At 42.2% G+C, this 13,932-nt stretch overlaps 1 protein-coding gene across 1 annotated transcript in view; it reads right to left on the reverse strand.

The window, feature by feature from the left end:
* Positions 1-353: 353 nt before the first annotated feature.
* The window catches only part of PSMD10 (proteasome 26S subunit, non-ATPase 10), a 35,001-nt gene continuing 21,422 nt past the window's right edge, over positions 354-13,932 (reverse strand). Inside the window, exon 5 of the mRNA XM_073641116.1 lies at positions 354-2,940. Coding sequence (XP_073497217.1) covers positions 2,787-2,940 — 154 coding nt within the window. The 3' untranslated portion in view covers positions 354-2,786. The remainder of the gene's footprint in view (positions 2,941-13,932) is intronic.

The raw sequence follows: 13,932 nt of genomic DNA on the forward strand, positions 1-13,932 counted from the left end.
AACGTGTTTCAGATGACTGTCTACATCACTGCATGTTTTTGATCTGGCATGTATGTAAATCTCACACCCCTGGGCCTTTTTTAACACTAAAGAATTTGGAATGCATTGAGTTTTTGAAATCTGTAGCATCACTTTCTCTATCCTGAACCTGTGCTGCCTGCCCCGACATCAGACCTCGTCCTGGTCTTCGCCCTTGTACCTGGTACTCGCGCCTTTGACCCTCCGGCCTGATGCTGCAGTCCCGGGGACTGCCCTGGAGTGGTACCTGGTGTCTACCGACAGCCCAGCCTATCCTCACCACCAGAGGCTCTAGTGAAGACCCAGTAGACACCTAGTCACGTTCCTCCAGGGTAAGCCCGGCTCGTGGCGCAGCAGGTCCACATCCACCAGCGTAAGATTCACCCAGTAGCATTAAAGCCACATAGCAAATGTGGTACCAATATTCAAGAAGGAGACAACATCTGAGTCTGGAATTTATAGGCCGTTAAGTTTAAACTCTACTGTGGGCAACATCGTTGAGGGTTTTCTAAGAGATGGTATTCTGGAGTATCTCAATAAGAATAACCTAATTTCCCAATATATACATATGTTTATGAGGGATCTGTCCTGCAAGCTAATCTGATCAGATTCTATGAGGAGGTAACTTAGAGACTGGACCAGGGAAACACAGTGGATGTTGTCTATCTGGACTTTTCAAAGGCATTTGATCTGGTGCCACGCAAAAGGTTGGTACATAAAATGAGAGCAATAGGACCAGGGGAAAATATGTGTAACTGGGTTCGGAGGAAACAAAGTGGTTATTAATGGAACACACTCAGATTGGGTCACAATTAATAGTGGGGTGCCACAGGGATCAGTAATGGCAGGGGCGGACATATCGTCGGTGCAGCTGCAGCGGGGCCCAGAGTTGGAGTGGTCCCGCAACAACGGCACACATCCTGCTGAAATGTATTGTGAGGGAGGCGACCCGCCGGCTCCCTACGCTGCCATATACACCCCTGGCCAATCAGAGGCTGGCAGCGGACGTAGGGGGGAACATGGCAGTAACGTCATGCGCCATGGTTTACACGCAAAAGATCATGTGTAGCAAGATGGGAGCAACAGATCAGAGGCAGGAGCTGCTGGACAAAACAGAGGACAAGCGTTTCACCTAACATGTCCTCCTGCACACTGGGAATAAATCCTTCTCACCAGCTGGACTGGGGGAGGGTTCCTGCACTAACGTGCTGCTGCTCTTCAGTTTGTGGAAGCTACGTACCTCAGCCTGCTCCTGTGATGCCGGCTGTCCATGGGTAATGATCATGCTGACTGGTTGAGGCACTATCTCCTCTTTCATCCTTCACGTGCATAACGTGAATGTGAAGAAAATAAGGTCATGTGGGACTCGTGGGAGAAGGGGTGCGGCACAGCTGAAGATACCAGGCGACACCAAGTGATAGAGTGGCCCAGTGTAAGTACCATCCCATCTGGCAATAGCCAGGATTGCCAGATGGACAGTCCGGCCCTGCCCCTATCCTATTGATAGGTCATAACTTTCAAACATGAGACAAGATCTTTAATGATTCTACTAAAGGTCCTTTGTCTTTTAGGACTGTGGGTGAGACAGGGCAGGCGATACCCAGGAGCCTGTCCTCGACTTGAGACTGTCCCACAAAATTGAGGACACTTGGGGGCAGGCGAGGATACCCTTAGCTGCAAAGACTCATTAATATTTGTATTCATTGGAGACAACTAACCAGTCTAAATATCTTCTAATTAACTTGTAGTCTTCAGCAGCTTCACACAAGGACTGCTCATTACTAAACCAATGTCTTTTGACAGTCTTGACAATGAAACCTTATAATCTAGTTTCCTAGAAGCTACCCTGGATTGTTACTTCTCATGAATGGGGCAATTCTGAACTACAACTGAATATTGATGAATATGCAATCCCGTACTCCAAGTATGCATTCACCATAGGATTAGCAAAGGTACATTTTGCTTATCTTAAAGGGAGTCTGTCACCTGTTTTTTGTCATGTAATCTGAAAGCAGCACTATGTAGGGGCGGAGACCCTGATTCCAGTGATGTGTCACTTATTAGGCTGTGTTGCTGTTGTGTCAATAAAATCAGTGTTTTATCAGCAGGAGATTATCACTAAGGACTAGGTGTCTTGTGCCCTCTGGTCAACTTGTTCTGTGTGATCCCACCCCCATCACCGATTGGCAGCTTTCAACCTATGTACACAGAAAGCTGCCAATCAGTGGTATGGGCGGGGTTACACTGGGCTCAGCATTTAGAGAACTGCTAGATCTGCAGCAGAGAAAACTGTGATTCTACCAAAATGACAGCAAGTGACACACAGCTGCAATCAGGGTCTCGACCATTACATCCTGTTGCTATCAGATTACATAGCAAAAACCTGCTGCCTATTCCCTATAAAAAGATAGTTGTGTATATATATACCCCCTCCTCCCAATCTCATCCAGCCATTAATATGCATAGAATCGATACCATTATATTTAAAGAGAAGTAACGAAGTATTTCTGTAAAGATGGCCACTAATTTCTGCATTTATTAGTGAATAAATACCAGTGAAGACAATATCTATTGGCCGGAGGCTGTAAGCATTGTACAGATCTTGCTGTTGGTTTGTAGCATTAAGGAATGACCCTGTAAAAACTTTCCAAACTAGTTACTATGTATAATGCAGAATATGGTGGGAATTACTGAATATTCAGACAGACCAATGTGGTGGTGAATGTACAAGTTATGGACACCGGAGTCCTATATGTAGGAAGAAATAACTAGCCCTCCACTATTCTTCTCAGCACCGTTCCCAGTCCTCCTCGGGAGACTTGTAGTGGGGTCTTCTCGTCCTTATTTTCTATATAAATACTTGCTCCATGTTCTACTAAGAACTTGGCTTCTTCTGTTCGCTCCTCATCACAGGCGAGATGACTGGAAGAGACAACCAGAGGATTACCTATATGACAGTCCATAATAACAGTTCAACCTTTAATTCTTCACTTTCCTCGTAATAGAAATGCAGGGAAAATTAGCAGTTACAAAAAGATTTCCATTGAGAAAACTGCAAGAACCCCCAATCATCAGTTCTAGGTTGCAAATACACATTAAAGGGATCCTGTCATGTCCCCCAATACTTTTACACCTCCACCATATGGATTTAGAGCCTTATTCCTACAGTGCAGTTATGTTCTTGAAGTCCCATATAGATAGCCAAAAGTGTGCAAAAACTAGTTATACAGTCATATACATGGCAGGGCACCCTACTCACCCAGACTAGTCCAACCACATGCTGCAATCACGCCACCTTGTGCATGACCAACGTTATCCGCACTACTGGCTTTATCTCTGTAGTCCACAAAAGCTGCATCTCTTGGCTGGACTAGTCTAGGAGCATAGACACACCTAGGAGCGTAGACACCGCTCCGGACTAGTCCTGGTTAATTTGCAGTAGAACTTTAGAACTTATTTTTGCAAACACATGTACATTGTATAGGACATCGGACATTCAATTTTGCTAAATTAATTGTGGCTTTAAATATCTGCCTAAAAAAATGGCAATGTATTTACATCCAAAAACTGCTGTATAGATATTGCTAATTCGCCAAAGTATATCAGAAAATTGTAAAATATTTTATTATTCAATGACAAAAAAAAAAAAAAAAAAAAGTGCTTCTGGTTCCAGACCTGTCCTAGGACATTGCTGTCATGCCAGGTCCGGTTTTTGTGTATATACTTACAGAGGTATATTCCCCTCAGTGTCTTGTATGTATACTTACAGGGGTGTATTCCCCTCAGTGTCTTGTATATATATACACTTACAGGGGTGTATTCCCCTCAGTGTCTTGTATGTATACTTACAGGGGTGTATTCCCCTCAGTGTCTTGTATATATATACACTTACAGGGGTGTATTCCCCCCAGTGTCTTGTATATATACTTACAGGGGTGTATTCCCCTCAGTGACTTGTATATATACTTACAGGGGTGTATTCCCCACAGTGTCTTGTATATATACTTACAGGGGTGTATTCCCCCCAGTGTCTTGTATATATACTTACAGGGGTGTATTCCCCTCAGTGTCTTGTATATATACTTACAGGGGTGTATTCCCCTCAGTGTCTTGTATATATACTTACAGGGGTGTATTCCCCTCAGTGTCTTGTATATATACTTACAGGGGTGTATTCCCCTCAGTGACTTGTATATATACTTACAGGGGTGTATTCCCCACAGTGTCTTGTATATATACTTACAGGGGTGTATTCCCCTCAGTGTCTCGTATATATACTTACAGGGGTGTATTCCCCCCAGTGTCTTGTATATATACTTACAGGGGTGTATTCCCCTCAGTGACTTGTATATATATACTTACAGGGGTGTATTCCCCCCAGTGTCTTGTATATATACTTACAGGGGTGTATTCCCCCCAGTGTCTTGTATATATACTTACAGGGGTGTATTCCCCCCAGTGTCTTGTATATATACTTACAGGGGTGTATTCCCCCCAGTGTCTTGTATATATACTTACAGGGGTGTATTCCCCCCAGTGACTTGTATATATACTTACAGGGGTGTATTCCCCACAGTGTCTTGTATATATACTTACAGGGGTGTATTCCCCCCAGTGTCTTGTATATATACTTACAGGGGTGTATTCCCCTCAGTGTCTTGTATATATACTTACAGGGGTGTATTCCCCTCAGTGTCTTGTATATATACTTACAGGGGTGTATTCCCCTCAGTGTCTTGTATATATACTTACAGGGGTGTATTCCCCTCAGTGACTTGTATATATACTTACAGGGGTGTATTCCCCACAGTGTCTTGTATATATACTTACAGGGGTGTATTCCCCTCAGTGTCTCGTATATATACTTACAGGGGTGTATTCCCCTCAGTGACTTGTATATATATACTTACAGGGGTGTATTCCCCCCAGTGTCTTGTATATATACTTACAGGGGTGTATTCCCCCCAGTGTCTTGTATATATACTTACAGGGGTGTATTCCCCCCAGTGTCTTGTATATATACTTACAGGGGTGTATTCCCCCCAGTGTCTTGTATATATACTTACAGGGGTGTATTCCCCCCAGTGACTTGTATATATACTTACAGGGGTGTATTCCCCACAGTGTCTTGTATATATACTTACAGGGGTGTATTCCCCACAGTGTCTTGTATATATACTTACAGGGGTGTATTCCCCTCAGTGACTTGTATATATACTTACAGGGGTGTATTCCCCTCAGTGACTTGTATATATACTTACAGGGGTGTATTCCCCTCAGTGTCTCGTATATATACTTACAGGGGTGTATTCCCCTCAGTGTCTCGTATATATACTTACAGGGGTGTATTCCCCTCAGTGACTTGTATATATACTTACAGGGGTGTATTCCCCACAGTGTCTTGTATATATACTTACAGGGGTGTATTCCCCACAGTGTCTTGTATATATACTTACAGGGGTGTATTCCCCACAGTGTCTTGTATATATACTTACAGGGGTGTATTCCCCACAGTGTCTTGTATATATACTTACAGGGGTGTATTCCCCTCAGTGACTTGTATATATACTTACAGGGGTGTATTCCCCACAGTGTCTTGTATATATACTTACAGGGGTGTATTCCCCACAGTGACTTGTATATATATACTTACAGGGGTGTATTCCCCTCAGTGTCTCGTATATATACTTACAGGGGTGTATTCCCCCCAGTGTCTTGTATATATACTTACAGGGGTGTATTCCCCTCAGTGTCTTGTATATATATATACTTACAGGGGTGTATTCCCCCCAGTTTCTTGTATATATACTTACAGGGGTGTATTCCCCTCAGTGACTTGTATATATACTTACAGTGGTGTATTCCCCTCAGTGTCTCGTATATATACTTACAGGGGTGTATTCCCCTCAGTGTCTTGTATATATATACTTACAGGGGTGTATTCCCCCCAGTGTCTTGTATATATACTTACAGGGGTGTATTCCCCTCAGTGACTTGTATATATACTTACAGGGGTGTATTCCCCTCAGTGACTTGTATATATACTTACAGGGGTGTATTCCCCTCAGTGACTTGTATATATACTTACAGGGGTGTATTCCCCCAAGTGTCTTGTATATATATATACTTACAGGGGTGTATTCCCCCCAGTGTCTTGTAAATATGCTTACAGGGGTGTATTCCCCTCAGTGTCTTGTAAATATGCTTACAGGGGTGTATTCCCCTCAGTGTCTTGTATATATACTTACAGGGGTGTATTCCCCTCAGTGTCTTGTATATATACTTACAGGGGTGTATTCCCCCCAGTGTCTCGTATATATACTTACAGGGGTGTATTCCCCTCAGTGTCTTGTATATATACTTACAGGGGTGTATTCCCCTCAGTGTCTTGTATATGTACTTACAGGGGTGTATTCCCCTCAGTGACTTGTATATATACTTACAGGGGTGTATTCCCCTCAGTGTCTTGTATATATACTTACAGGGGTGTATTCCCCTCAGTGTCTTGTATATATATACTTACAGGGGTGTATTCCCCCAAGTGTCTTGTATATATATATACTTACAGGGGTGTATTCCCCCCAGTGTCTTGTAAATATGCTTACAGGGGTGTATTCCCCCCAGTGACTTGTATATATACTTACAGGGGTGTATTCCCCCCAGTGTCTTGTATATATATATACTTACAGGGGTGTATTCCCCACAGTGACTTGTATATATACTTACAGGGGTGTATTCCCCCCAGTGTCTTGTATATATACTTACAGGGGTGTATTCCCCCCAGTGTCTTGTATATATACTTACAGGGGTGTATTCCCCTCAGTGACTTGTATATATACTTACAGGGGTGTATTCCCCTCAGTGTCTTGTATATATACTTACAGGGGTGTATTCCCCTCAGTGTCTTGTATATATACTTACAGGGGTGTATTCCCCTCAGTGACTTGTATATATACTTACAGGGGTGTATTCCCCTCAGTGACTTGTATATATACTTACAGGGGTGTATTCCCCACAGTGACTTGTATATATACTTACAGGGGTGTATTCCCCTCAGTGACTTGTATATATACTTACAGGGGTGTATTCCCCACAGTGTCTTGTATATATACTTACAGGGGTGTATTCCCCACAGTGTCTTGTATATATACTTACAGGGGTGTATTCCCCTCAGTGTCTTGTATATATATATATATATATATATATATATATATACTTACAGGGGTGTATTCCCCTCAGTGTCTTGTATATATACTTACAGGGGTGTATTCCCCACAGTGACTTGTATATATACTTACAGGGGTGTATTCCCCTCAGTGACTTGTATATATACTTACAGGGGTGTATTCCCCACAGTGTCTTGTATATATACTTACAGGGGTGTATTCCCCCCAGTGTCTTGTATATATACTTACAGGGGTGTATTCCCCACAGTGTCTTGTATATATACTTACAGGGGTGTATTCCCCACAGTGTCTTGTATATATACTTACAGGGGTGTATTCCCCCCAGTGTCTCGTATATATACTTACAGGGGTGTATTCCCCTCAGTGTCTCGTATATATACTTACAGGGGTGTATTCCCCTCAGTGACTTGTATATATACTTACAGGGGTGTATTCCCCCCAGTGTCTTGTATATATACTTACAGGGGTGTATTCCCCACAGTGTCTTGTATATATACTTACAGGGGTGTATTCCCCCCAGTGTCTTGTATATATACTTACAGGGGTGTATTCCCCCCAGTGTCTTGTATATATACTTACAGGGGTGTATTCCCCTCAGTGTCTTGTATATATACTTACAGGGGTGTATTCCCCACAGTGTCTTGTATATATACTTGCAGGGGTGTATTCCCCACAGTGTCTTGTATATATACTTACAGGGGTGTATTCCCCCCAGTGTCTTGTATATATATACTTACAGGGGTGTATTCCCCACAGTGTCTTGTATATATACTTACAGGGGTGTATTCCCCCCAGTGACTTGTATATATACTTACAGGGGTGTATTCCCCTCAGTGTCTTGTATATATACTTACAGGGGTGTATTCCCCTCAGTGACTTGTATATATACTTACAGGGGTGTATTCCCCTCAGTGACTTGTATATATACTTACAGGGGTGTATTCCCCACAGTGACTTGTATATATACTTACAGGGGTGTATTCCCCTCAGTGACTTGTATATATACTTACAGGGGTGTATTCCCCACAGTGTCTTGTATATATACTTACAGGGGTGTATTCCCCACAGTGTCTTGTATATATACTTACAGGGGTGTATTCCCCTCAGTGTCTTGTATATATACTTACAGGGGTGTATTCCCCTCAGTGTCTTGTATATATACTTACAGGGGTGTATTCCCCACAGTGACTTGTATATATACTTACAGGGGTGTATTCCCCTCAGTGACTTGTATATATACTTACAGGGGTGTATTCCCCTCAGTGTCTCGTATATATACTTACAGGGGTGTATTCCCCTCAGTGTCTCGTATATATATACTTACAGGGGTGTATTCCCCCCAGTGTCTTGTATATATACTTACAGGGGTGTATTCCCCCCAGTGACTTGTATATATACTTACAGGGGTGTATTCCCCACAGTGTCTTGTATATATACTTACAGGGGTGTATTCCCCACAGTGTCTTGTATATATACTTACAGGGGTGTATTCCCCCCAGTGTCTTGTATATATACTTACAGGGGTGTATTCCCCCCAGTGACTTGTATATATACTTACAGGGGTGTATTCCCCACAGTGTCTTGTATATATACTTACAGGGGTGTATTCCCCCCAGTGTCTTGTATATATACTTACAGGGGTGTATTCCCCTCAGTGTCTTGTATATATACTTACAGGGGTGTATTCCCCACAGTGTCTTGTATATATACTTACAGGGGTGTATTCCCCCCAGTGTCTTGTATATATACTTACAGGGGTGTATTCCCCTCAGTGTCTTGTATATATACTTACAGGGGTGTATTCCCCACAGTGTCTTGTATATATACTTACAGGGGTGTATTCCCCACAGTGTCTTGTATATATACTTACAGGGGTGTATTCCCCACAGTGTCTTGTATATATACTTACAGGGGTGTATTCCCCACAGTGACTTGTATATATATACTTACAGGGGTGTATTCCCCTCAGTGTCTCGTATATATACTTACAGGGGTGTATTCCCCTCAGTGTCTTGTATATATATACTTACAGGGGTGTATTCCCCCCAGTGTCTTGTATATATATACTTACAGGGGTGTATTCCCCCCAGTGTCTTGTATATATACTTACAGGGGTGTATTCCCCCCAGTGTCTTGTATATATACTTACAGGGGTGTATTCCCCCCAGTGTCTTGTATATATACTTACAGGGGTGTATTCCCCCCAGTGTCTTGTATATATACTTACAGGGGTGTATTCCCCACAGTGTCTTGTATATATACTTACAGGGGTGTATTCCCCCCAGTGTCTTGTATATATACTTACAGGGGTGTATTCCCCCCAGTGTCTTGTATATATACTTACAGGGGTGTATTCCCCTCAGTGTCTCGTATATATACTTACAGGGGTGTATTCCCCTCAGTGACTTGTATATATACTTACAGGGGTGTATTCCCCACAGTGTCTTGTATATATACTTACAGGGGTGTATTCCCCTCAGTGTCTTGTATATATATATATATATATACTTACAGGGGTGTATTCCCCTCAGTGTCTTGTATATATACTTACAGGGGTGTATTCCCCACAGTGACTTGTATATATACTTACAGGGGTGTATTCCCCTCAGTGACTTGTATATATACTTACAGGGGTGTATTCCCCACAGTGTCTTGTATATATACTTACAGGGGTGTATTCCCCCCAGTGTCTTGTATATATACTTACAGGGGTGTATTCCCCTCAGTGTCTTGTATATATACTTACAGGGGTGTATTCCCCTCAGTGACTTGTATATATACTTACAGGGGTGTATTCCCCTCAGTGTCTCGTATATATACTTACAGGGGTGTATTCCCCTCAGTGTCTCGTATATATATACTTACAGGGGTGTATTCCCCACAGTGTCTTGTATATATACTTACAGGGGTGTATTCCCCACAGTGTCTTGTATATATACTTACAGGGGTGTATTCCCCACAGTGACTTGTATATATATACTTACAGGGGTGTATTCCCCTCAGTGTCTCGTATATATACTTACAGGGGTGTATTCCCCTCAGTGTCTTGTATATATATACTTACAGGGGTGTATTCCCCCCAGTGTCTTGTATATATATACTTACAGGGGTGTATTCCCCCCAGTGTCTTGTATATATACTTACAGGGGTGTATTCCCCCCAGTGTCTTGTATATATACTTACAGGGGTGTATTCCCCCCAGTGTCTTGTATATATACTTACAGGGGTGTATTCCCCCCAGTGTCTTGTATATATACTTACAGGGGTGTATTCCCCACAGTGTCTTGTATATATACTTACAGGGGTGTATTCCCCCCAGTGTCTTGTATATATACTTACAGGGGTGTATTCCCCCCAGTGTCTTGTATATATACTTACAGGGGTGTATTCCCCTCAGTGTCTCGTATATATACTTACAGGGGTGTATTCCCCTCAGTGACTTGTATATATACTTACAGGGGTGTATTCCCCACAGTGTCTTGTATATATACTTACAGGGGTGTATTCCCCTCAGTGTCTTGTATATATATATATATATATATACTTACAGGGGTGTATTCCCCTCAGTGTCTTGTATATATACTTACAGGGGTGTATTCCCCACAGTGACTTGTATATATACTTACAGGGGTGTATTCCCCTCAGTGACTTGTATATATACTTACAGGGGTGTATTCCCCACAGTGTCTTGTATATATACTTACAGGGGTGTATTCCCCCCAGTGTCTTGTATATATACTTACAGGGGTGTATTCCCCTCAGTGTCTTGTATATATACTTACAGGGGTGTATTCCCCTCAGTGACTTGTATATATACTTACAGGGGTGTATTCCCCTCAGTGTCTCGTATATATATACTTACAGGGGTGTATTCCCCCCAGTGTCTTGTATATATACTTACAGGGGTGTATTCCCCCCAGTGTCTTGTATATATACTTACAGGGGTGTATTCCCCCCAGTGTCTTGTAAATATGCTTACAGGGGTGTATTCCCCTCAGTGACTTGTATATATACTTACAGGGGTGTATTCCCCTCAGTGACTTGTATATATACTTACAGGGGTGTATTCCCCTCAGTGACTCGTATATATACTTACAGTGGTGTATTCCCCTCAGTGTCTCGTATATATACTTACAGGGGTGTATTCCCCTCAGTGTCTTGTATATATATATACTTACAGGGGTGTATTCCCCTCAGTGTCTTGTATATATATACTTACAGGGGTGTATTCCCCCCAGTTTCTTGTATATATACTTACAGGGGTGTATTCCCCTCAGTGTCTTGTATATATATATATATATACTTACAGGGGTGTATTCCCCCCAGTGTCTTGTAAATATGCTTACAGGGGTGTATTCCCCTCAGTGACTTGTATATATACTTACAGGGGTGTATTCCCCTCAGTGACTCGTATATATACTTACAGTGGTGTATTCCCCTCAGTGTCTCGTATATATACTTACAGGGGTGTATTCCCCTCAGTGTCTTGTATATATATATATATATATATATATATATATATATATATATATATATATACATACACTTACAGGGGTGTATTCCCCCCAGTGTCTTGTATATATACTTACAGGGGTGTATTCCCCCCAGTGTCTTGTATATATACTTACAGGGGTGTATTCCCCTCAGTGTCTTGTATATATACTTACAGGGGTGTATTCCCCTCAGTGACTTGTATATATACTTACAGGGGTGTATTCCCCTCAGTGTCTTGTATATATACTTACAGAGGTATATTCACCTCAGTGACTTGTATATATACTTACAGGGGTGTATTCCCCCCAGTGTCTTGTATATATACTTACAGGGGTGTATTCCCCCAAGTGACTTGTATATATACTTACAGGGGTGTATTCCCCCCAGTGTCTTGTATATATACTTACAGGGGTGTATTCCCCTCAGTGACTTGTATATATACTTACAGGGGTGTATTCCCCTCAGTGACTTGTATATATACTTACAGGGGTGTATTCCCCCCAGTGTCTTGTATATATACTTACAGGGGTGTATTCCCCCCAGTGTCTTGTATATATACTTACAGGGGTGTATTCCCCTCAGTGACTTGTATATATACTTACAGGGGTGTATTCCCCACAGTGTCTTGTATATATACTTACAGGGGTGTATTCCCCACAGTGTCTTGTATATATACTTACAGGGGTGTATTCCCCCCAGTGTCTTGTATATATACTTACAGGGGTGTATTCCCCCCAGTGTCTTGTATATATACTTACAGGGGTGTATTCCCCCCAGTGTCTTGTATATATACTTACAGGGGTGTATTCCCCCCAGTGACTTGTATATATACTTACAGGGGTGTATTCCCCTCAGTGTCTTGTATATATACTTACAGAGGTGTATTCCCCCCAGTGTCTTGTAAATATGCTTACAGGGGTGTATTCCCCTCAGTGACTTGTATATATACTTACAGGGGTGTATTCCCCTCAGTGACTTGTATATATACTTACAGGGGTGTATTCCCCCCAGTGTCTTGTATATATACTTACAGGGGTGTATTCCCCCCAGTGTCTTGTATATATACTTACAGGGGTGTATTCCCCCCAGTGACTTGTATATATACTTACAGGGGTGTATTCCCCCCAGTGTCTTGTATATATACTTACAGGGGTGTATTCCCCCCAGTGACTTGTATATATACTTACAGAGGTGTATTCCCCCCAGTGTCTTGTATATATACTTACAGGGGTGTATTCCCCTCAGTGTCTTGTATATATACTTACAGAGGTGTATTCCCCCCAGTGTCTTGTATATATACTTACAGGGGTGTATTCCCCTCAGTGACTTGTATATATACTTACAGGGGTGTATTCCCCACAGTGTCTTGTATATATACTTACAGGGGTGTATTCCCCACAGTGTCTTGTATATACACTTACAGGGGTGTATTCCCCACAGTGTCTTGTATATATACTTACAGGGGTGTATTCCCCACAGTGACTTGTATATATATACTTACAGGGGTGTATTCCCCTCAGTGTCTTGTATATATACTTACAGGGGTGTATTCCCCACAGTGTCTTGTATATATACTTACAGGGGTGTATTCCCCACAGTGTCTTGTATATATACTTACAGGGGTGTATTCCCCACAGTGTCTTGTATATATACTTACAGGGGTGTATTCCCCTCAGTGTCTTGTATATATATATACTTACAGGGGTGTATTCCCCTCAGTGTCTTGTATATATACTTACAGGGGTGTATTCCCCTCAGTGTCTTGTATATATACTTACAGGGGTGTATTCCCCACAGTGACTTGTATATATACTTACAGGGGTGTATTCCCCTCAGTGACTTGTATATATACTTACAGGGGTGTATTCCCCCCAGTGTCTTGTATATATACTTACAGGGGTGTATTCCCCCCAGTGTCTTGTATATATACTTACAGGGGTGTATTCCCCTCAGTGACTTGTATATATATACTTACAGGGTTGTATTCCCCCCAGTGACTTGTATATATACTTACAGGGGTGTATTCCCCCCAGTGTCTTGTATATATACTTACAGGGGTGTATTCCCCTCAGTGACTTGTATATATACTTACAGGGGTGTATTCCCCTCAGTGACTTGTATATATATATATACTTACAGGGTTGTATTCCCCCCAGTGACTTGTATATATACTTACAGGGGTGTATTCCCCTCAGTGTCTTGTATATATACTTACAGGGGTGTATTCCCCCCA

The sequence above is a fragment of the Phyllobates terribilis genome, unplaced genomic scaffold (genome assembly GCF_046119375.1).
Source record: "Phyllobates terribilis strain yellow unplaced genomic scaffold, ASM4611937v1 Scaffold_7__3_contigs__length_470593459, whole genome shotgun sequence".
Taxonomy (NCBI): domain Eukaryota; kingdom Metazoa; phylum Chordata; class Amphibia; order Anura; family Dendrobatidae; genus Phyllobates; species Phyllobates terribilis.